This window comes from Lissotriton helveticus, chromosome 7 (genome assembly GCF_964261635.1).
Source record: "Lissotriton helveticus chromosome 7, aLisHel1.1, whole genome shotgun sequence".
Lineage (NCBI taxonomy): Eukaryota > Metazoa > Chordata > Amphibia > Caudata > Salamandridae > Lissotriton > Lissotriton helveticus.
Window position 1 is genome coordinate 28,184,273 of NC_136068.1, and position 25,963 is coordinate 28,210,235.

Genomic DNA, 25,963 nt, shown 5'->3' on the forward strand with positions numbered 1-25,963 from the left:
GGCACATTATCAGATGTGCGCTACACTATAGAGTGAACAAGTGCATGGTGTTGTGTTTGCAGAGTAGTCGGACACCATGGGTGCACAGGTCAATGTTTGAAGACTCTTGTCTGATCTTTTGTTGGAGCAGATGGTGAGCAGCGTAATTCGAGTCTGTAACTTCCCCATAGCCAACCACTTGCCTTCTTAGACAAAATCGGTGCCTCAAAAGCTTCTGTAAGCACAGACATTTCAGCCATCAGTTGTTTGTATATTGATATTTTCATGAAACACTCTAAGAAACAGTCATGACAGTCACAATCCAGAAGGACAAGGTGTACTAGGAGAGATGAAACATAGACTGGGGCCTCGGGATGGTGCCCGGATAGACCTTCTTCACCTGACCCGCTCACCCCTGACCCACTCACCCTTGACCTCTGACCCACTGGCCCCTGACCCACTCCACACTCTCACACTGTTTCACACTCAGGCCAGAATACACGTTTGCTGTACAAAAAGTGAATTTATTGCTGGATCCTCATCTAGTGCAACAAAGTCTCCATGAGAAGCTGGAAGTCTCAGGTATCCCCTCCCTCAGGCTCCAAGCCCCTTATACCCCGTCCTCTTACATCACTTGCAACTTGCACCAGCAGGGAAGGTAACGTGTTTGTTCAGCCATCCTTTTTTACCTCATTCACACCCTCCGAAGACAAGCTCAACTGGTTTCCATTGCCAGAGAAAGGAGGAGCCAATGTTTACACAGAAGCTGCTAGTCTGAGTCAAGTCCATTCATAAGGTGCCTAAACCTGGAAGTATTCAGGCTCTGGTACAGTTTCCAATCTCAGATCTCACTAGAACAGAAAAGTTGTACGTTTTTCTGAACCTCTTTATGGATGAGACATTCCTTAATTCCAGCTTTAGGACATTCCACCGCGTCACCTGTGCTCCCTGTAGCTGCCTGCCTGCCAGCGCTGTCTGCTGAAATTTGTAGGAAACCAGCAGAACCTAAACTTAACTGTGCTCCTGAAGTTTGACACAAGAAACAACCCTCAAGGTGGAATTTTGAATTTTCTCAAGCGTGCTCTTGTGCTTCTTGGGTGCATCCTCCTTTTTAGTCCAACTGCATCTGACACAAACTACAGCTAAGAGTGTTTGCTTGATCTTCCATGTTAAGGTGATTATCTAAGACCACTCCTATTGACTTTACACTTTTCTTAAGTCTAAATTCAGAATCTCCTACTGTCATAAAGATGTAGACAGCACACAGTTTGCCCACTGCAACCCTCAGATTCACTGGTACCAGTTCAGTTATGATAGAGCTGAAAGCAAGTCCTCTGTGCTTCATCAGTTTGCTGGCATCAGCAGGCAAAACTGTTGTGAACGCTCTGGCATTCCCATCATTTTGTCCCTACAGACTCCAAACCCTGTGTTTTTCTGACTCTTGTAGTTCTTTCTTAGAAAGTGGGAGGTTTTCAATCATGAGTAGAAACACTAGAAATCTCTGCACCCTGTGCATCTTCTTTTATCATTACGAGAACCAAGTGAACACCTTTGGCACCAGGGTTGTTTTGTCTTTTTGTTGGAATAGGGTCTGCTAGTCCCACATTGTTTTCAAAGTATAAGATACGATTGATAATCAGATCCTATAAAAACCAAGGTACAAGGTATTAGAGAGGGTCTTCGCGCCAGTATTGTCGAGGCTGAAGTCACGCCAGCTGCAGCGTCAACTTTAGACGATGGCATCAGCGAGAAGACGTGGCCTTCAGACGGTCGCTGTTTATGCTCTTAGACTTTAAAATTAACACTTTAAAATACATGTCATGTTTTATTGCCACCTTTGAGTAAGTTATTCATTAATAAAGAGGGTTTGGAGTTCCACTGTGTCCCTGAACTCATCTTGTAGGACTGATTGTTACCAAGAAAAACTTCCTAGAGTGTATGCTCAGGGGGAGGTGTATGGATGGCAGATCAACTGGATTTATAATTTGTGTTGGCAAGTTAGCTAAATTCTTCCACCAGGGAGTTTAAAAATGCAATCCCTGCCACTCTGAGGGGTGCCATCAAAGAACGTATCAAAACCTATCAGAGGATCTTAGATGCATCTTTTGACAGATTCAACTCTAGTGTTGTCCTTGGTAGTTGTGGCCACTTCTGTAATACTTATACACAAGTACTCCAGATGGTAGCTGTGGGATGGTGAGTTAAAAAGCCTCCCTAATGGGGACTAAGACTTCATATGCTTCTTCCCGGTACGTATTGTACATTTGCATCCTCTCCTCGGTTCTAGGGGGACAAGAACGCGTCATTGTTCCATTAACAGATGTGTTAAAGCCAATGGTGAACACTTTCATCTATTACGTTTTTGGACTTTTATTAGATGACCTGAGGACGGAACTTATCAATTTTAAAAGACACTGTCAGGTGATCAATGGCTGATCAATCCATGACTAAAAATAATTGAATATTATTGGGACAAAGATTTTAGGAAGTCAGATGTCAGTCATTGTCTGTCCCTTGTTTGTGTGTCTATGTATTTCATGATATGATATGCTATTTTTACCAGTTATTTCTTTAGCACATGTGTACTCAACTTTCATGGTGCTTGATAACTGAAACCTAACACAAGCTTCAAAAGCCAGATCTGTTACCTGTTCAGCAAAAAAAAATTCCACAGGTATCTGAACTGATTAAGAGTTTTCAGGGGTCATAAGCCCCAAAGCTGAAAAATAAAACAGTAATAACGTTTATTTTACATCAACCCATCCTGAACTAAGTGGCCTGCGCTGCCGAGTGGCAGTAGGAGAGAGCTATGCACTTCAAAATGTACATGTCTATTTTGGCTAGCCATCTTGGGTCAGCCAGCCAGCCAGATATGAGCATTTTAAAGTTCTCTAACCTAGCTGTCTTAGACAGCTTGGTTAGAGAAAGTGCAGGCCTTCTGTGCTCTTAGGAGCCTTGGGAGAGCCTGCTCTGTCCAATCCTGGTGCTGGTTTCATACTGTGAAAGCAGCACCAGATTTGGGTAGTGCAGTGACCTGCATCTGGAGCTTCCGTGAGAAGACACCCGAGGGAGGCGGACGTCGTGCTGCAAGACAGAAGTTCAGTCTTTTTTAATCATTTTTTTGTGCCTCACCACCCTTTGTACAAGCCAGCCACAACTGAAGTAGGTTCTCTTCGACTAAATAATAGAAGAGAGTTCCATGTCTTATCTGCTTCAACAGAGAAGGCATGTTCAACTGAACAAGCTGCTCTAATTCTGGGAACATTTAGTGGTCAAAAGAATCCTAGCAGGTTTATGCAACCCAAAGGAGACAACCATAAATATATGTTATGCCCTGGTTCATAGCTCTGTGGACCTTGACTATAGGCTAGAAGAGTACTGTGCTCCTGATAGGAGGCCAGGGGAGGTGTTTTAATTCTGAGGTGAGGTGTTGGCACTTTGGTGCAATTTTGATGAGTTGGGCAGCTACGTTGTGGATCACCTGAGGAAGAGTCTTTGCTGTTTGAGAGGTAGATAGATACATCACATTTCCATCGTCCAGTCAAGCCTGGATAAGAGCACTGACAATAGGGACATGGAAAGTCTTGTCTGTATAAGGAAGAGTTCGGCACATTGTCTTCCTTTGGAGAAAGCAGGTGCTGCAGCTTTGGAAATCTGTGTCTCTAGCGATAGATTGTCACCGGTCCACCTCCCAAGATTGTGAATGATTTAGGAGGGGGTGGGCATGGCCCCATAGCTTCTGGCCTCTGTAAAAATGGAGATGTTATGCTACCTGCTGAAGTAACTGGCCGCTCTGAGTTCAAATGGTTCCGTTTCATGTAACTCAATGACATTCACCAATGTGTTCAAGAAAGTCTGAGGGACATTGAGGATGTTTGTGGAAGTATTCACAAATCACACCAAAGACAGTTGATTGTAGAAGAATTGGTTTATTGGCCACAGTCTCAACAGCCGCCAGTCTCCACCTGATCTAAACAGAATCTTCCCTTGGTTATCTTTCTCCTTGCATTCCACACCCTTTAGCAATGGAGCTTAGAATGTGGAATTCAGTGTGAAAGACTCATCACCACAATGTTTCAGTGTTTGCGGGAAGATCCCCAAATGAACGGGGTGTCATCAGCAAATAGGTAATATATTCCCTGCGGTTGCTTCACGAGGAGGGTGAAGAGAAGCATATAGATGGTAAATAATAAAGGGTCAGAAAAGACCCTGAAAATGTTTAATGGTTTGGCCCTGGGTTCAAAACGGGTACAGGACCTAACTAGCTGAAAAGAGGTGAGTCCACTTACAAGAGAGCTAGGAAAGCCAACCGTTCTTGATCAGTGAGTAGGGTTTCGTGTTGAGTGACCCATAAGGATGACGCTGACCTCACCTCACCTCTATCTTATCTAAGAAGGTCATCAAGGTCAGAGACCATTACTAGTCCTGTACTTCTTCCAGCCTGAGTCTTGCCTGAGATGACTCTGGACTGGGTTTATCCTCCCGCTGAGTAAATGACGTTTTTCCTGTAAACTTACACCAGTATGGTAATATTGAAATAGGTCTAAAGGAAGGATTTAGACTTATTTCATTTAGTGTCACTCTATGCTGACAGCTTCCAGATGTTTCTTACAAGATGAGACTCTGACTTGTCCCCATAACTGGTTCACAAGTTAGAAAGCACTTACCATTATTAATAGGGCGTGGTTAAAATCAATGACATCATTCTCAAATGATATACTGAGCCCATGGGGGCAGATTTACTATTCATGCAATGATCATTGTAGGTTTTAAGAAAAGGGAAGTCTGCTCTCAGTGTAGATTTCTTGTGGGTCTACTAAGATATGACATGTTTCTGCTGTCTCCTAGCACTGGCGCATTGCGTGCTGCCTGATGCCAACGCAGGCACCCTTGCGCCATGGTGTGATGTTGATTCCTTTACAGTAACACCTTCCTGCACAAAAACACCCATTAAATACATTTCCATCTTTTTTCATGTACTACAGAATGCAGCAGACATAGAAAAATGAAACAAATAGTAATGAGTGTTTAAAGTTCACAGACATAACTCTGCATTTCTCCTTTTTAATAGAATAAGTTTAGGCAGAATGCACTTGGAACAGAGATAAAGTCTCTGCCTGCTGTTTCTGACGTGTTTTGTTTAAAGTTCAAGCCTTAATTTGGAGGAGTTCTGAGTTATCTGAGCATTAGACATCTCGAATGCAGAACAACAGGCTCTCGGCTGATCATAATACAACTCCTTGTTACTCTTAGGTGAGGGATACATGTACGCTGAGCTCCTGGCTTGTGGGTTGTCCTGGCTTTGGTGGAGGAGACTGGAGGAGGCTAGGCACAAGGGGGAGGATTGGCGGGTTTAAACTGATGTAGCAGCCAATCAGTTGAGTCCCAAAATAGGACCTTATGTTTCAGTGAAGGAAACTGCTATAAGATACCATTTTGGACTCCTATGATGTTACCCCAGTGGGTCCAGATTTTAGTTGTGGACCAGTGTGACTAGAATTCTGCAGAATTATGTCTCAGTGCCTTCTCTGCTTTCGGCATTCTCGTATGTCGCTTTGACACTTCAAATATTTTCATCACATATTTACTCTCGGTAGTGATCCTAGTTTAGGTCTGAAATGTCACATCCTGTAAATGCATCTCACAAACGGTATGCTGTATGAAAATATGTACATTTTGTGTACAAGTGACTATTTATGTTGGTACATTCTTGTTTATCTTTCTTTTCAGAAGAAGGCTCTGCCAGTCCACAGACCAATGGGGTAAGACACATTTGTGAACTATTGCATGTTTCTGTCACCTTCGATATAGCAAAACCTTCCCTCACCACTTCGCACACACTTAAACGGGGTTGTTCACTCTATCACATTCACCCTTTCACACTCACTCTTACATTGACTCAATAACACTTGTTCATCTGCCCTACTCATTCTCCTGCTCACGCTGTGTTTTTCTCTTGTGGTCATTGATAAAGTGCTTTGCACTGTGTAAATCTTGGTGCAAACTTGGGTATAGACTGAGCTCTCCGATTAATCTTTAGTTCCGAGCGACTCATCACAATCAGTAGAGTGCAATAACGTGAAACACATTAGACCCCACATAAAGGAAAGAGAGTATTAGATTTGCAAACTATGAAGGTTTATTAAAAGATTAGCAAAGTTGCAAATTCAAATCATCAAAGTAGCTGGGATTCAATATTTAGTGCATGAATGCATTAGTCAATATATTTCAAAGCAATGCAAAATCATAAATGCAAAGACAAACAGTTATAAAGTTGTCTCAAATAAAGCACACAAAACACTTTTACATAAAGAGAACATCTTGCAATGCTAAGCTAGGAGAAGGTCAGGGAATGGGGAAGAAATCAGAACCGAGGTGTCAGCATGGAAGCCTTTGAAAGACAGATGCAACTTCCTCTGACAAGAATAAAAGGGCATCATAAGCAATAGGAAAGATACTTAAATCCCTTTAAGAGACCGGCAAAGCTTCTTCTGGCAAGAACCAAATGAATCTGATCTTGTGTCTACACTGCAGGAGTTTAAATCAGTTTTTTGTAACATTTTGCTACAAATACACATGACTTCCAGGAGGGGATCCAATGTGGTTTCAGGAACAGTAAGATCAAACATTTGTATTAGTTACACAATGCCTACTTTCTATATGTCCTGCAGACTCCAGTTATCTGCAACATAATGAGATACATTTGGCTCAAAACACTCCATTCAGGGGCTCATTAACACATACTACAGAGGGTGCATACAATAAACATTGACGTGGAAAAGAAGAAACCAATGATACAATCTTCGAAGTTGCTGGTGCAGCTTTTCCTCTGAAATGTAAACAGTCAGTCAAATATTCTTTATTCGGTTTATGCAACCATAAAAGTTGTACACAAATACATGAAATAAAATCAAAACAGGAATAAAAAATGCATTACATATTTAAGACTAGCTATGTGCTAGCCATATAAAAAAATCTAAAAATCATTATAGGCATTCAAGATGAGTAAGGATCATCATAGCAGCATAGGATTATAGAGCTCAATCATTTGTGCAGGAATTAAATTCATGTAAATTGTGTTAAATCTACATAAAGTAGCAAATGAGGGTCACTTAAAGCAGTCCATATATGCAGAGTAAATAACATTCAAAATTATTAAAAACTGAAGATAAAGTTCCAATGTGTGACCTGAATGTGCATCCTTGCAAAATGTCATGTTGCCAAAAACTATGCATCTGACATCTGAGCGACGTTATGCAAGCTTTATAAAGCTATTAACATTAAATGCTTTATGATATATTATAAAAAATCATCTCCCTGCTAGATTCCTTAATTGAACTGCAGTAGAAATGAATTTATATATCATTAGAAATATATATTCTGTTTTGAGAAGCTGGAGATAATGCAAAGCCAGCCTGCATTTTCTAATATTCAAAACCCTTAATATTGGAATAATGAATTCTATCTTTGATTCAGAGTATAACTTTCAGAAAAAAAGAGAATGCAGCATATTCAGAGGTGACAAAAGAAACAAATTTGATGGCAGTGGTCCAGGATTACTTTAATTTGTATAAACGAGTACAGTGTGCTCACATGGATTCACACGATACGAGCCAGATAGTGTAGATGATATATGCATATAAAAACTTACACATATACATAAATGATTAGGCAGTCCAGAGCACCACAAAGGTAGAGTGATTATGATCTGACCATGTCCCAGATCAAATTTTAATTTTTTTCAAACATTTGTATCTAACACTTGTTACATGTGTCACTGAGCCAAGGTCTGATGATATAAATCAAGGATCCACAGTCTGTTCTCACGCAGGTCAGAAGACGATATGTCAGAAGACGACACGTGTTTTGTCGTTTAGATGACTTTTTCAAGGCACATCATTCTTCCAAGATTAAAGAGGACAGCATCTTAGACCTTTTCCAATTGGTAAATCAAACCATGTAAACAATCCTTTCCTTGAGGCCCAAGCACCGAAAGGGCTGAAGAACAGTCACCTGTAAATGTCCTTGTGTGTAGGCAGCTTCAAGTTTAAAACGAGTGCCCATTGCGGCTTTCTAAGTAAAGGCAATCGTTAGAGTTATAGACACATGGACAACCATAGGTCAAGGAGGGAGTCGCAATATACTTTGCTGGGATAGGAAGCCAATAGATGAGCAATGCTGAACCTAAATCTAGTAAGATAAAACCTTTTCAAATGACAGAAAGAAAACAAAGAAAATATACAGAAAAAAAAAATATGTCAGCCTAACGGCGTATGTTAACCGCAGTCTGATAAACCTGGATAACGCACAGTACATACATTTGTGTGTTGCATGTTAAAATTGTAATCATTTGATTATGAAAACTCTCTATCATCAATGCCTGAGAGGTGAATGTAGTGGAAGCGGTGAATTCACACGTGTCCTCTCTTCTCTCTATAGACCGGTGCTCCAGAGATTCAGTACAGTTCGGTCAATTTTGTGCCCAAACGAGGAACTCCAGCGAAGCCGATAGCCCCCGAAAACACTGTCTATTCTGAAGTCAGGCGGTAATAAGGCTGCAGGAGACGCTCCAACAACGTCTTGTGACCAATCACATGCATCTGTTCTATCAAGATGTCTGCTTCATGTTCACAGCCTGGCTGATGGGATCCAAGAAGCAGAATCTGAGGGACTGAATACTTTCATGAGTATTTTATTTCGCTAAGACCATCAGTGGAAGTCACTCTCCTCGATTTCTATTTGCTTTCTCGCATTGTGTGCACCCCGTTTCACTGTACTATGTGCCTTGAGCAGTGTACGCCTTCATTTCTGCACTCACTATAGGAAGGCAGCTGTGAAGCCAAAGACGAAGAGGTGGAGCCAGTAGTGGGTCCCACACCTCATTCCCCTGCTGAACTCCAGTAACTCCAGCCTCAGAAGCTTTGATGTTTCCTAGCAGAGAAGACCATGACTACCACGGATAATTATCTTTACACCACCCAGGACCTTGAATAGTGAAAATATGAGCCCAGCGTACACTTGAAAAAGAACCTTCATTATGAATCCAGAACCCTCATTACATATTCAGAAGTCTCATTATTTATTCATGAGTGAACCATGGTGGTCCATGTTTATAATTGGTCGCGTTTGAATGGGTGCCATTAACCCTCTGTAGCCATGTGCTTTACCGGGGGCAATCTGTGCGTACACTGTACTGGTAATTCTTTCTACTACCTTACACCGTGGAGTTTGGCTTCAGAAGTCTCCATGGCCTGTGCAATGCTATCAACCCCCTATTTCTCAATTATTTCTTTATGTATCCGGATAGTTTCTATTTTTGATTTGAATTCATTTCCTTATATACAAGAATCAACATATGAAACCAATTATGCTGCAATGGAAGGTCTGATCATGACACAGTTATAAAAATCCTGCACCTGGAGTGGAAAGGAGATTAGACCTAGAGATGGAACGTGTGGGGGTACGTTGGGGGACAAAGGGTAACTTCTTACTGCAATGCCAATCCGAACGCATACAACCATCATCTCTAGAGCTAAAGGAGGCAAAAAAGTGCAACCTCAAGTATTACTTATTGATGGCTGGGATGGGACGGTAGCTCAGCGTCTCAGAGTGTGCGCGTGGCCTTGTTGTGCTTCAGCTTTGCAGGATGCTGTACGCTGCAGTTCCCTAGGAGCAACGCTAGCTTACAGGCTAGCCAAGAGGTGGACTAGATAAACTAGAGGGGGGTGGAGAGATCCAACAGGGCTGTGATAGTGTTTCATGTTAGTTCTGCAAAATGTATCAAATAATCCTAGGAAAATCTGTGGGACATCAGGTCTTGCTGCTGAATGGTCACAAAATTGTGAAACCAAAGCAGAAGAGGTTGCAGTGGTTCCACTTGAGGGAGTTGTAGTGCACAAAAGTGACAATGTCATTGAATTTAAGGTAGTGGGAAGCCCCCTGCAAGGATCATGGAAGACTGGAGGGGGAGTGTGACTACCACAGGACAGCAATTTATCTCAAACCTGCTGCCTGTCGCTGCATATTGCATTGTCACACAACTGGTCCTGTGTAATTCGGACACAGAAGTGCGTTACCCAAGACTTGTGGGGTAGAGCTGTTGAAATAGTCTTTGGGGCTTATTTACAAGCCCCTTGCGCTGCTGGTCTGTCACTCTTTAAATGGGAAAATGTGACATAGCAGCATCCAAGGGGCTTGTAAATAAGTCCTTATGTGTGTACTGCAGTGTATACCATTAACCCTTTTCGGCTCAGCTGTGTAGTATGCTGTACTTGACCGGCCCATGAGCTCCTGTATTTTTTCACTCCATTTTTAAAGATTCTTTCACTGGGTTCTAGATTCAGGCTCCAGAACCCCTCTAGGACCTTTCTTTGTGCATTCCTTCAACAACAGTGAGAACTTCTTGATATTGGGTACTGTGCATGCGAGAGGTAGGAAATGGGGTGTCCTCATCAAGATGGCACGGTTAAAACTCACCCAAGACCAGGCTTGATTCCCGTCCTCGTGCCACTCTTTAACAATGAGCAGAAAACCTGCCTAGAACCAAGAAGGAAGAGAAGTAGGAAGGAACTATAACTGCACTGTAGAGAGAATATCTAACTTACATCAGACCTGGGCGCGAGCGATGACTTAGATCAGACCTGGGAGTGAGCGGTGACATAGAACAGACCAAGGAGCGAGCAGTGACATAGATCCGACCTGGGAGTGAGCGGTGACATAGATCAGACCTGGGAGCAAGTGGTGAGATAGATCAGACCTGGGAGTGAGTGGTGACATAGAACAGACCTGATAGCGAGAGGTGACATAGATCAAACCTGGGAGCGAGCAGTGACATAGTTCAGACCTGTGAGTGAGCGGTGACAGAGATCAGACCTGGGAGTGAGCAGTGATATAGATCAGACCTGGGAGTGAGCAGTGATATAGATCAGACCTGGGAGTGAGCGGTGACATAGATCAGACCTGGGAGCGAGCGGTGACATAGATCAGACCTGGGAGCGAGTGGTGACATAGATCAGACCTGGGAGCGAGAGGTGATGTAGATTAGACCTGTGAGCGAGCGGTGACATAGATCAGACCTGGGAGGGAGCGGTGACATAGATCAGACCTGGGAACGAGAGGTGACATAGATCAGACCTGGGAACGAGAGGTGAGATGCATCAGACCTGGGAGCGAGTGGTGATATAGATCAGACCTGGGATTGAGAGATAATTTAGATCAGACCTGGGAGCGAGAGATGACTTAGATCAGACCTGGGAACGAGCGGTGACATAGATCAGACCTAGGAGCAAGCAGTGACATAGATCAGAGCTTGGAATGAGCGATGACATAGAACAGACCTGGGAGCGAGAAGTGACATAGATCAGACCTGGGAGCGAGAGGTGAGATGCATCAGACTTGGGAGCGAGCGGTGATATAGATCAGACCTGGGCGCGAGCGATGACTTAGATCAGACCTGGGCGCGAGCGGTGACATAGATCAGACCTGGGAGCGAGCGGTGACATAGATCAGACCTGGGAGCGAGCGGTGACATAGATCAGACCTGGGAGCGAGCGGTGACATAGATCAGACCTGGGAGCGAGTCGTGACATAGACTAGACCTGGGAGCAAGCGGTGACACAGATCAGACCTGGGAGTGAGCAGTGATATAGATCAGACCTGGGAGGGAGCGGTGACATAGATCAGACCTGGGAGGGAGCGGTGACATAGATCAGACCTGGGAACGAGAGGTGAGATGCATCAGACCTGAGAGTGAGCGATGACATAGATCAGACCTGGGAGCGAGCAGTGACATAGATCAGACCTTGAAGCAAGCGGTGACATAGATCAGACCTGGGAGCGAGCGGTGACATAGATCAGACCTGGGAGCGAGCGGTGACACAGATCAGACCTGGGAGTGAGCAGTGATATAGATCAGACCTGGGAGCTAGCGGTGACATAGATCAGACCTGGGAGCGAGCGGTGACATAGATCAGACCTGGGAGGGAGCGGTGACATAGATCAGACCTGAGAGTGAGCGGTGACATAGATCAGACCTGGGAGCGAGCGGTGACATAGATCAGACCTGGGAGCGAGCGGTGACATAGATCAGAACTGGGAGTGAGCGGTGACATAGATCAGACCTGGGAGGGAGCGGTGACATAGATCAGACTTGGGAACGAGAGGTGACATAGATCAGACCTGGGAGCGAGCGGTGACATAGATCAGACCAGGAAGCGAGCCGTGACATAGATCAGACCTGGGATCGAGAGGTGAGATGCATCAGACCTGGGAGCAAGAGGTGACATAGATCAGACCTGGGAGCGAGCGGTGACATAGATCAGACCTGGGAACGAGAGGTGAGATGCATCAGACCTGAGAGTGAGCGATGACATAGATCAGACCTGGGAGCGAGCAGTGACATAGATCAGACCTTGAAGCAAGCGGTGACATAGATCAGACCTGGGAGCGAGCGGTGACATAGATCAGACCTGGGAGCGAGCGGTGACACAGATCAGACCTGGGAGTGAGCAGTGATATAGATCAGACCTGGGAGCTAGCGGTGACATAGATCAGACCTGGGAGCGAGCGGTGACATAGATCAGACCTGGGAGGGAGCGGTGACATAGATCAGACCTGGGAGTGAGCGGTGACATAGATCAGACCTGGGAGCGAGCGGTGACATAGATCAGACCTGGGAGCGAGCGGTGACATAGATCAGACCTGGGAGTGAGCGGTGACATAGATCAGACCTGGGAGGGAGCGGTGACATAGATCAGACCTGGGAACGAGAGGTGACATAGATCAGACCTGGGAGCGAGCGGTGACATAGATCAGACCAGGAAGCGAGCCGTGACATAGATCAGACCTGGGATCGAGAGGTGAGATTCATCAGACCTGGGAGCGAGAGGTGACATAGATCAGACCTGGGAGCGAGAGGTGCCATAGATCAGACCTGGGAACGAGAGGTGACATAGATCAGACCTGGGAGCGGTGACATAGATCAGGCCTGGGAGCGAGCGGTGACATAGATCAGACCTGGGAGCGAGAGGTGACATAGATCAGATCTGGGAGCGAGCGGTGACATAGATCAGACCTAGGAGCAAGCAGTGACATAGATCAGAGCTTGGAATGAGCGATGACATAGAACAGACCTGGGAGCGAGAAGTGACATAGATCAGACCTGGGAGCGAGAGGTGAGATGCATCAGACTTGGGAGCGAGCGGTGATATAGATCAGACCTGGGCGCGAGCGATGACTTAGATCAGACCTGGGCGCGAGCGGTGACATAGATCAGACCTGGGAGCGAGCGGTGACATAGATCAGACCTGGGAGCGAGCGGTGACATAGATCAGACCTGGGAGCGAGCGGTGACATAGATCAGACCTGGGAGCGAGCGGTGACATAGATCAGACCTGGGAGCGAGTCGTGACATAGATTAGACCTGGGAGCAAGCGGTGACACAGATCAGACCTGGGAGTGAGCAGTGATATAGATCAGACCTGGGAGGGAGCGGTGACATAGATCAGACCTGGGAGGGAGCGGTGACATAGATCAGACCTGGGAACGAGAGGTGAGATGCATCAGACCTGAGAGTGAGCGATGACATAGATCAGACCTGGGAGCGAGCAGTGACATAGATCAGACCTTGAAGCAAGCGGTGACATAGATCAGACCTGGGAGCGAGCGGTGACATAGATCAGACCTGGGAGCGAGCGGTGACACAGATCAGACCTGGGAGTGAGCAGTGATATAGATCAGACCTGGGAGCTAGCGGTGACATAGATCAGACCTGGGAGCGAGCGGTGACATAGATCAGACCTGGGAGGGAGCGGTGACATAGATCAGACCTGGGAGTGAGCGGTGACATAGATCAGACCTGGGAGCGAGCGGTGACATAGATCAGACCTGGGAGCGAGCGGTGACATAGATCAGACCTGGGAGTGAGCGGTGACATAGATCAGACCTGGGAGGGAGCGGTGACATAGATCAGACCTGGGAACGAGAGGTGACATAGATCAGACCTGGGAGCGAGCGGTGACATAGATCAGACCAGGAAGCGAGCCGTGACATAGATCAGACCTGGGATCGAGAGGTGAGATGCATCAGACCTGGGAGCAAGAGGTGACATAGATCAGACCTGGGAGCGAGCGGTGACATAGATCAGACCTGGGAACGAGAGGTGAGATGCATCAGACCTGAGAGTGAGCGATGACATAGATCAGACCTGGGAGCGAGCAGTGACATAGATCAGACCTTGAAGCAAGCGGTGACATAGATCAGACCTGGGAGCGAGCGGTGACATAGATCAGACCTGGGAGCGAGCGGTGACACAGATCAGACCTGGGAGTGAGCAGTGATATAGATCAGACCTGGGAGCTAGCGGTGACATAGATCAGACCTGGGAGCGAGCGGTGACATAGATCAGACCTGGGAGGGAGCGGTGACATAGATCAGACCTGGGAGTGAGCGGTGACATAGATCAGACCTGGGAGCGAGCGGTGACATAGATCAGACCTGGGAGCGAGCGGTGACATAGATCAGACCTGGGAGTGAGCGGTGACATAGATCAGACCTGGGAGGGAGCGGTGACATAGATCAGACCTGGGAACGAGAGGTGACATAGATCAGACCTGGGAGCGAGCGGTGACATAGATCAGACCAGGAAGCGAGCCGTGACATAGATCAGACCTGGGATCGAGAGGTGAGATTCATCAGACCTGGGAGCGAGAGGTGACATAGATCAGACCTGGGAGCGAGAGGTGCCATAGATCAGACCTGGGAACGAGAGGTGACATAGATCAGACCTGGGAGGGAGCGGTGACATAGATCAGACCTGGGAGGGAGCGGTGACATAGATCAGGCCTGGGAGTGAGCGGTGACATAGATCAGACCTGGGAGCGAGAGGTGACATAGATCAGACCTGGGAGCGAGCAGTGACATAGATCAGACCTGGGAACGAGAGGTGACATAGATCAGACCTGGGAGGGAGCGGTGACATAGATCAGACCTGGGAGGGAGCGGTGACATAGATCAGGCCTGGGAGCGAGCGGTGACATAGATCAGACCTGGGAGCGAGCGGTGACATAGATCAGACCTGGGAGCGAGCGGTGACATAGATCAGACCTTGAAGCAAGCGGTGACATAGATCAGACCTGGGAACGAGAGGTGACATAGATCAGACCTGGGAGCGAGCGGTGACATAGATCAGACCTGGGAGCGAGCGGTGACATAGATCAGACCTGGGAACGAGAGGTGACATAGATCAGACCAGGAAGCGAGCCGTGACATAGATCAGACCTGGGATCGAGAGGTGAGATGCATCAGACCTGGGAGCAAGAGGTGACATAGATCAGACCTGGGAGCGAGCGGTGACATAGATCAGACCTGGGAACGAGAGGTGAGATGCATCAGACCTGAGAGTGAGCGATGACATAGATCAGACCTGGGAGCGAGCAGTGACATAGATCAGACCTTGAAGCAAGCGGTGACATAGATCAGACCTGGGAGCGAGCGGTGACATAGATCAGACCTGGGAGCGAGCGGTGACACAGATCAGACCTGGGAGTGAGCAGTGATATAGATCAGACCTGGGAGCTAGCGGTGACATAGATCAGACCTGGGAGCGAGCGGTGACATAGATCAGACCTGGGAGGGAGCGGTGACATAGATCAGACCTGGGAGTGAGCGGTGACATAGATCAGACCTGGGAGCGAGCGGTGACATAGATCAGACCTGGGAGCGAGCGGTGACATAGATCAGACCTGGGAGTGAGCGGTGACATAGATCAGACCTGGGAGGGAGCGGTGACATAGATCAGACCTGGGAACGAGAGGTGACATAGATCAGACCTGGGAGCGAGCGGTGACATAGATCAGACCAGGAAGCGAGCCGTGACATAGATCAGACCTGGGATCGAGAGGTGAGATTCATCAGACCTGGGAGCGAGAGGTGACATAGATCAGACCTGGGAGCGAGAGGTGCCATAGATCAGACCTGGGAACGAGAGGTGACATAGATCAGACCTGGGAGGGAGCGGTGACATAGATCAGACCTGGGAGGGAGCGGTGACATAGATCAGGCCTGGGAGTGAGCGGTGACATAGATCAGACCTGGGAGCGAGAGGTGACATAGATCAGACCTGGGAGCGAGCAGTGACATAGATCAGACCTGGGAACGAGAGGTGACATAGATCAGACCTGGGAGGGAGCGGTGACATAGATCAGACCTGGGAGGGAGCGGTGACATAGATCAGGCCTGGGAGCGAGCGGTGACATAGATCAGACCTGGGAGCGAGCGGTGACATAGATCAGACCTGGGAGCGAGCGGTGACATAGATCAGACCTTGAAGCAAGCGGTGACATAGATCAGACCTGGGAACGAGAGGTGACATAGATCAGACCTGGGAGCGAGCGGTGACATAGATCAGACCTGGGAGCGAGCGGTGACATAGATCAGACCTGGGAACGAGAGGTGACATAGATCAGACCTGGGAGCGAGCGGTGACATAGATCAGACCTGGGAGCGAGCGGTGACATAGATCAGACCTTGAAGCAAGCGGTGACATAGATCAGACCTGGGAACGAGAGGTGACATAGATCAGACCTGGGAGCGAGCGGTGACATAGATCAGACTTGGGAGCGAGCGGTGACATAGATCAGACCTGGGAACGAGAGGTGACATAGATCAGACCTGGGAGCGAGCGGTGACATAGATAAGACCTGAGAGCGAGCGATGACTTGAAGGGCAGCTGGGAGCGAGACAGAACCTGGATATGGGTGAGGTATGAGGTACATGCATTCCTCGGAGTGAGACAAGCTTGGATGGGAGTGGGGTGTGGTGTATATGTAGCGGTGAATAATCTTTGACATAGATGCGACCGTACTATCAGGTTTTGTTCTTTGATGTACATGAAGGCTAGCCGATGGTGATGTTGGAGACACTTGGAGCAGTCTGTGAGAAGGGCTGAGGCTAGCGGAAACACATTTCCATTAAAATGCCCCTCTCTTGTACCCTAATTTCGCAATTCCGGTGGGTTTCAGCTTTTACCCACCCAAGCTCGCCTGGAGGAGTAGAGAACCAGGAGTCACCTAGGGGCAGATTTACTACTTCTGGTGCTTCTCTGCTAATCAGCAGGGATGCGCCAGAAGAGTTGCCATGCATCGACCCACCCGTGCGCCACCGCTGATGCGCTGCATTTACACCGGCTCATCGTGGCGCATGGATGGGCAGATGTGTGTCGCATCCCCCGGCGGAAAGGCGACGCACAGCTGGAGTTGCGTTGCAAGCACGACGCAGCTCCAGCATGGCTTGGGGTGCCCCTATCCCTAACATGCTGCGTCAATCCTTACGGCTGCTTCAAGCAGGCGCAGGGTTTTGACGCAGCATGGCTGTAAAAGTGACCGAGTGAAATCTTGTAGATTTCACTCAGCCACTTTTGCGAGGCGTTCCTGCGCCGGAACGCTCCTCCCTGCGCAGGAACGCTTACATGTGGCGCAGGGCTTTACAATGGGATGCATCTTCCTAGATGCGTCACTTTGTAAATACCCCGCAGCATAGCGCTGCCATTGCGCCGCTGCTGCGTCACAAAAGTGACGCAACGGCGGTGCAAATGTGGCAAAGGGGCTTGTAAATCTGCCCCCCAGTGTCAATGTGAGCTTGAAACCACCCTGCGGTTGGTGGAGGAAGTTAAAGGTTAACACTTCATATGTCACACAATGGAAGTGAAACGAGAATCCCTGGATCGACCCTGACCTGCACAGAGGCCTTGTGTCCGACAGGGCAATGGTCTCTCAGCCATGACACACCTAGAACCTCACAGAGACGGTGAAGGGCCGACATCAATAGTGCAGACTCGACTCAGCCTGCTTCCTTCTCCGAAGATTGGTTAATGATCTGTGGGAAACGTGTATGACCTTCGCTCTCCCATGACTTAATTATTAATTTTCGGTCCATTAATGAGTTAAACCTCAGCAGCTTCTGTGGCTGTGACCTGTAGTGACCTCAGAGTGACGGAGTCCACCGGGCCTGCCCCGGCCTAAGGCTGGCAGGGCTTTCATCACACAGTGCCACCTTCCTAGCTCTGGGGTACAGGTGGACCTCACCTGTGGGTGGGGGTGCGGACTTCACCTGTGGTGGCCTCAGAGTGATAGAGTCCACCGGGCCTGCCCCCGCCTAGGACCGGCAGGGCTTTCTTCACACTTTGGCATCCCTGGCTCTGGGGTACAGGTGGACCTCACCTGCGGATGGGGATGGGGGCAGGGTCTTCGACCCCCTGCAACGTCAGTGTAATAGGAAGTGAATGCAGCCCTTCAGTGGTCTCCTCACTGCTTGGGAAGGATCAAACCTCCACCAAGAGACTCGCCTCTCCTCTGTCAAACCACCAGCTATAAAGCTTGTCCCAGGCTCTGCCTCAGAGATGACAGAGGTTGTTATGATATCTGAATAGAGCACTACGAAGCTGAAGGCTCATCTCAAGATGTTGTCTTTTCACAGCCAATCTCTGACGCTGTAATTTTTGCATTTCATGTCATTTTATGTAGTTCTTCTGAAATTGTGTGTCATCACGCAGGTACAAATTGCACATTTTTCACATGCTCGTACTAGATACCGTGGGCCAGATTTACGAAGATGTGACTCAGCGCAACACAGCAGGATAACTTGCTGTGCTACGTCACGTGAAGAGTGAAGGATTGCACCATATCTGCTAAGATCTGGCTCATTCCTGCTCTCTCCCTGCACTGATGCACTATGTGCTCCCTAGCGCCAACGCAGGCACCCTTGCACCATGACTTAAGCATGCCTGCATTACAAGCAGGGTTGTTGCACAAAAACAATCCTCTGAGGCTTTTGTCTCGTTCAACGAGTGCTGCAGAATGCAGCACATGTATAAAGACGAAAAACGAGGAGAAATAGAGATATTGCTCCTCCTTGCGACTCCCCTGGGATGGCGTACCTTGTTGATGCATTAAAATTGATAAAATGTAAATTGATACTTGTATAGCGCACTACTCACCCGCAAGGGTCTCAAGGCGCTTGTACGAATACCGCTGTGGAACCCATCCTGGCTTTCCCTGTGAGGTGTCCACTCCTGGGCACCCCCAATGTGGAGGCCAGGCATCCTTAGCGTTGTGGGGGCTGTTGTGGAGATTAAGCAAGCTATTGCCCAGGGTTGCAGAGTGGGACTCCATGATTGGAATAGGCACTGAGGCGAGAATTATCAGGTCCGTGGAATTTTTGAGCCCAAGACCCGCTGATGACCTGCCGAGGCGGGGAATTGAACCCTGGTCCCGGGCCAGACCTCTGCATCAGGGTCTGCCGCTCTAACCATTGAGCCACACTTCTCCACTCCATTCCCAACTTTACTACTGGTATTAAAGTTGGAAATGTTCCAAAATCCATGGGTGGATACAAGAGACCCCCTATGCTCTGCCCATGGAAGGCCTTCCTAACCCTGCGTCAGTGACTCAATCAATCAGTCAATCAGTCAGTGTTTATAGAGGCAGCTACTCACCCGTAAGGGTATCCTGGCACTAAGTCTGGCTGGGCTCAGACAAAAATGTACTTGAATTGTGTGGCATTACTCTAGATTTACTCTTCCACGCAGAGCTACACAAGCAGCTCCTTGTGGCATAGTAAATCTCGCTTAAGGATTGTGTTCCCCTTATGTCATTTTGCGTGACGCAAGGGCAATGCAGTCCTTTCGTAAATCTGATCTCCTGAACGATGAAGATGTAAAGCACCCACTTCCCCTTCCAGTTGAGAGATGTGACACTTCTCCCATCTGGGAGGTGCATCTGCCCTCTTCTTTCTGTCAGTGAGGTGTACCTCTCCTCTTCCATCAGTGAGGTGCACCTCTCCTCTTCCACCAGTGAGGTGTATCTCTCCTCTTCCACCAGTGAGGTGTATCTCTCCTCTTCCACCAGTGAGGTGCACCTCTCCTCTTCCACCAGTGAGGTGTATCTCTCCTCTTCCATCAGTGAGGTGCACCTCTCCTCTTCCATCAGTGAGGTGCACCTCTCCTCTTCCACCAGTGAGGTGCACCTCTCCTCTTCCACCAGTGAGGTGTATCTCTTCTCTTCCACCAGTGAGGTGTATCTCTCCTCTTCCATCAGTGAGGTGTACCTCTCCTCTTCCATCAGTGAGGTGCACCTCTCCTCTTCCATCAGTGAGGTGTATCTCTTCTCTTCCACCAGTGAGGTGCACCTCTCCTCTTCCACCAGTGAGGTGTATCTCTTCTCTTCCACCAGTGAGGTGTATCTCTCCTCTTCCATCAGTGAGGTGTACCTCTCCTCTTCCATCAGTGAGGTGTACCTCTCTTCTTCCATCAGTGAGGTGTATCTCTCCTCTTCCACCAGTGAGGTGCACCTCTCCTCTTCCACCAGTGAGGTGTATCTCTTCTCTTCCACCAGTGAGGTGCACCTCTCCTCTTCCATCAGTGAGGTGTACCTCTCTTCTTCCATCAGTGAGGTGCACCTCTCCTCTTCCACCAGTGAGGTGCACCTCTCCTCTTCCACCAGTGAGGTGTATCTCTTCTCTTCCACCAGTGAGGTGCACCTCTCCTCTTCCACCAGTGAGGTGTATCTCTTCTCTTCCACCAGTGAGGTGTATCTCTTCTCTTCCACCAGTGAGGTGTATCTCTTCTCTTCCACCAGTGAGGTGCACCTCTCCTCTTCCACCAGTGAGGTGTATCTCTCCTCTTCCACCAGTGAGGTGTATCTCTCCTCTTCCACCAGTGAGGTGTATCTCTCCTCTTCCACCAGTGAGGTGTATCTCTTCTCTTCCACCAGTGAGGTGTATCTCTTCTCTTCCACCAGTGAGGTGCACCTCTCCTCTTCCACCAGTGAGGTGTATCTCTTCTCTTCCACCAGTGAGGTGTATCTCTTCTCTTCCACCAGTGAGGTGCACCTCTCCTCTTCCACCAGTGAGGTGTATCTCTCCTCTTCCATCAGTGAGGTGCACCTCTCCTCTTCCACCAGTGAGGTGTATCTCTTCTCTTCCACCAGTGAGGTGTATCTCTTCTCTTCCACCAGTGAGGTGCACCTCTCCTCTTCCACCAGTGAGGTGTATCTCTCCTCTTCCATCAGTGAGGTGCACCTCTCCTCTTCCACCAGTGAGGTGCATACCTCTTCTTTCAGGGAGGCGGATCGCCCTTGCTGTCGAGCCCAGCAGCTCCTTCCTTAAAACCTCGCAAAAGCCTCCATTCTTCACCAGTCATGTGTGTCATCCCACTTCCTGCCCAGCATTGACCTCATTGTTCTAAGAAGTCTGTCCTCACTCTTGTGGTGGTTTCACACATGGGTTCTCGGTTGAGTAACCAACCCCACTTCCTGCTGTTCTGGGACAGTCTTTCCCAAGAAATGATGTGCACATGTGCTCCCCCCCGGGGCGCCTCCTCCTCCCCTCCTGACACCGCCGGATCTAATAAATATTGAACAGTGTGATGGTGTATACATTAAATCGTCCTTTTAAGTTACTTTGACACCTTTACGGACCTCTTTGAAACACCTAACCCGGTGTATAGCCAGGTCATGGTGCGCATGTTTCTAAGTCATTCCACTCTCTGCGGCTTGTGCACTTAACTCAGAAGTGCACTTCTTCAGAAGTGCACTTAACTCAGAAGTGCACTTAACTCAGAAGTGCACTTAACTCAGAAGTTCTCCATGTTAGTGCAGGAGCTGCAGACACCACAGCTCAGAAGCAGAGGCGGCATCACTGAGCTGTCTGCAGTTCAGGTGCTACCTTTGGGGGATTTCTGCGGTGAGTCCTCGCGCTGTTAGACTCGGAGGGGGCAGACGCACATTAACACGAGACAGCGGAGGTGAGAGTCCGGCCTGGCTCTCAGAGCACGAGCCGAGCCACCAACTTATTGTCATGTCAACTGAGCAGAAAAAGTCATGTACAAAACTGATAACGACTCTTCAGAATTTAGAACCACCCCAGTAGTATAGGTTGTAACCTATACTACTCACCCCTGGTAATCAATCAATCAATCAATCAATCAGTATTTGTATAGTGCTACTAATCACCAGTGAGGGTATCCAGGCACTAGGTTGCAGGGCTCCGTTGAAAAGTCAGGTCTTGAGTCTCTTCCTCGAATACGCCCGCGAGGGTGATGTCTGGAGCTGGAGGGGGAGGGGGGGGGGGCGCACCAGGACTTGGCGGCGAGATAGGAGACGGATTGGTGGGTGAAGTGGTGACCCCAGGCACAACTTGGCTGTTACTTATGCACTATGTATGGCTTATATTATTGTTATAGAAGCAGCAAAGTCACAGTTCATTTAACCACCTGTAAGAGAGGGTTTTACCCATCACACGCTGTGATCTGAATTAGTTCTAAGTGCTTTCAGATGTGACAGTGAAGGAAAGGAAGGCTCTGTGAAGTAAAGTCATTGGCTAGGATCACACGTTTGGTCAAGCAGTGATGTCAGGATTTCAACCTAGTTTTATCGGTCACACATTGTGCAGTTATGCAACGGGATGGATAGCTTCTTGTGACATAAGAGGCAGATTTCAGGGTCATCTGAACACCTCAGTGGAGGCTCTTACTTGTATTAGCAAACACACAGCGGCCTCGGACCCCAGAGTTCCTGGTCCTAACTGAGGCACAGGTGAGATGCAGGGCTCGGCGACAGACTCACTTCCACCTGTATGTTCTTCGTTTAAACTCCAGACAGATGGAGCAGAGAAGCCCCTTTCAGACCTTATGTGTGGAGTTAGCTTTTCAGCAGTGTCTGTGCTGCCAGCCCCACTCTGCTCGGGGAGCCAGCCCCAGGGTTCAGGATCTGGGCCAGAGAAGGGCTCGAGCCATGCATAGCTCGATCCCCTGTACCTGACCAGTGTCTTAAAACAGGCCCACATCTCTGCTCTCTCCCAGCCCACCCTTTCATGTTATGGCCTTAGGTCTCAAGATTACAACAGTAGACAGGTGAGAGCGCCACCTACAGTTCAAAGTAAAGCTTGTCAAAGGAAGAGAACCGATGTAGGTGTAAACCACACCTCACACATGTGGCTTTCCTTCCACCAGGTGTCACTTCCTGTGGTTTGGCTTCTAGGTCTGCGGCCGGTGGTGCGTCGGCTACAGCCCAGCGGCACACCGCTTCTTTCCAGTTTCCACAACCCTAAGACTCTTTCTGATGGTTATTCTCATCTTAACATGATATTAATGTAATTTAATGTTCCTGGCGGAACCCCATCACATTTAATATATTACATAAAAGAATGAATGTCAAATTTATTACTCATCCGCAGTGACATCTAGGCATGTCAGCTGCACATCTCATGACATCTCCTCAAAGTGTCAGCTACATGTCTCATGAAAGCTGGACATGTCTGCTGCACATCTCATGACATCTGATACACATGTGTGCTACATGTTATGACATCTGCTGGGCAGATCAGCTGCACATCTCATGACATCTCATAGACATGTGTGCTACATGTCTCTAAACCTCTATTGGACATGTATGCTACATGTCTCTAAACCTCTGCTGGACATGTATGCTGCATGTCTCAAGACATCTGCTGGACATGTATGCTGCATGTGTCAAAACATCTGGCGGACATGTGTGCTACATGTCTCATGACATCTGCTGGACATGCCTGCTGCATGTCTCATGATATCTGCTGGATATGTGTGCTGAATGTCCCATGATATCTGCTGGACATGTATGCTGCATGTGTCAAAACATCTGCTGGACATGTATGCTGCATGTGTCAAAACATCTGCTGGACATGTGTGCTACATGTCTCATGACATCTGCTGGGCATGTATGCTGCATGTCTCATGATATCTGCTGGATATGTGTGCTGAATGTCCCATGATATCTGCTGGACATGGCTGCTGCATGTCTCATTCCATCTGCTGGAGATGTGCCTCAGATCTGATGAGCTTCAGTGTCCAGGAAGCAGCTCTCCCAGTCATTAACCTGAAGCAGCACAGGCTGGCGAGCCCAGATCCGAGGTGGTCATGGGTTTGAAAGGATCTAAACTATCTAGATGTCACCATTAGCTAACCCTTACATCCAAGCATCCTCCACTTGCACATCTTAAATATACCCATGACCTGGCTTTTCTCTTTGTGTTTTTTTAACTTTCTGGCATTTTATTCAGGAGAGCTCTGGGGTTGCATCAGAATCTACTGAGGAGCAGCATTGTTGTGTGCTGAACACAAAGTGAGAGGGACCACAATTCATTCAGAGGACGGAGCTCACCGCAGGGTGGGATCGATTGGATCATGGGGTCTTATAGAGTTGGACCCGGTCTAACAGCTGAGGGACCGAGGGGAGGCAGTTCCAGCAGTGAGGGTCTCCGGGTAAGGACTGGCGTGAGGACTGTCTGAGGCGGGATTGGAGGTGCTGGGCGTGATGCGGCAAAGGTGTTACATGAATGATACTACCTCTGCCTCGCCTGGCTGTACGATGTCAGGGAAAAGAGTTCAGGGGTCCAGGTGTTTCGTGAAGCGTTCTACCTCTGTGCCCCCCCTCGCTGAAGGATGGAGGTCGGGTGTTCCTAGGGCGAGGGTCTTCCATGTGAAACTCCTTCCCTCTGAGTCCAGAGGCCAAGATACTTGTGGTAGGAGCTTTTCCTAGTTCAGGCAGATGGAAGTGTCGAAGTGCTAGGTAGCTTTTAATCTCTGTTGATGAGGACCTACCCTGGCTTGGGGTTGTCCGTTCACCGAGTCCCGCAGAAGGACTGTGTCTCAGAATCACTTGGCACATGAGAGCTATCCTTTACTATCCGCTGATATGGTATCCCCCCATTGACTGTGGCTAATGACACTCTCAGGGCGTGGGTGCTGCTTTATCAGTGCCCCAACCCCGCAGTGACCCTGGGGCCAAGATTTGAACCTTACTGTCTAGGTCTGGTTTTTCCTTCTGGGGGAAGCCAGCGGGGGTGTCACCAGGGTACCTAAGTGCAGACACAGCAAGTGGTCCTCCCCTCTATCAAACTGGCTAGTAGTCTGCACCACGCTTCCTGCATATATGTCACGCCTGAGAGGTCTCTGTACTGCATGTCTTCTAGGGGTGCAAGTCCACGTACATACTCCCTGCACCCATGTTTGCAGTCTCCGCATAAAAGCCATGGTTTCAAAATATATGCACTTTTGTCTGGGATCTCAGGGCCTCTCTAAGTCTGCACAGGAGAGATAATCTGTATATTTTGTATATTAAAAGTGTTCATCAGATTTGTCAGAGACCAATAACAAGTTTTCCTAGTGCCTAATGTTTGCAAATCCATTCCTTGTAAATCACCTGTATTTTAATTTTTAATAAAATTCTTTATTTAATTATTCGATGTTTGTCTTTTTTCAGTGTGTTTACCACAGTGAGCGGGCTAGAGGGGGTACGTGGACAGTGCAGAGGGGTGGCAAGGATGAGTGTGAGCGGTGTGACTGGGATGTGGTGGGAGGGTATTATTAAAGTGGCAGACACAAGAGAGGATGTGGTGGTGTAGTCAAACACCGCTACAATTACTGCTCAACAACATCCTCAAAGCCAATGGTAAGAGTGATCAAACACCGCTACAATTACTGCTCAACACCATCCTCAAATCCAACGGTAACTGTGGTCAAACACCACCACAATTACTGATCAACACCATCCTCCAAGCCAACAGTCACAGTGGTCAAACACCGCTACAATTACTGCTCGACAACATCCTCAAAGTCAACGGTAAGAGTGGTCAAACACTGCTACAATTACTGTGCAACACCATCCTCAAAGCCAATGGTAAGAGTGGTCAAACACCGCTACAATTATTGCTCAACACCATCTTTCAAAACCAATGGTAAGAGTGACCAAACACCGCTACAATTACTGCTCAACACCATCCTCAAAGTCAACGGTAACTGTGGTCAAACACGCCACAATTACTGATCATCACCATCCTCCAAGCCAACACTCACAGTGGTCAAACACCGCTACAATTACTGCTCAACACCATCCTCAAAGCCAACGGTAACTGTGGTCAAACACCACCACAATTACTGATCGACACCATCCTCCAA

At 48.0% G+C, this 25,963-nt stretch overlaps 1 protein-coding gene across 4 annotated transcripts in view; it reads left to right on the forward strand.

Moving 5' to 3' along the window:
* The window catches only part of LOC144767950 (cell adhesion molecule CEACAM5-like), a 400,000-nt gene extending 374,753 nt beyond the window's left edge, over positions 1 to 25,247 (forward strand). The window contains exons 9-11 of one of the 4 annotated variants that reach the window (XR_013598392.1): positions 5,710 to 5,741; positions 8,419 to 20,397; positions 20,452 to 25,247. Coding sequence is in view for 2 of the 4 variants with exons in the window: in XM_078651302.1 (XP_078507428.1) it covers positions 5,710 to 5,741; positions 8,419 to 8,529 (143 nt within the window). In the remaining 2 variants the exon portion in view is untranslated. Of the gene's footprint in view, positions 1 to 5,709; positions 5,742 to 8,418 lie in introns of all 4 variants that reach the window. The other 3 variants (XR_013598393.1, XM_078651302.1, XM_078651303.1) reach the window with 3 other exon arrangements.
* Positions 25,248 to 25,963: the final 716 nt, after the last annotated feature.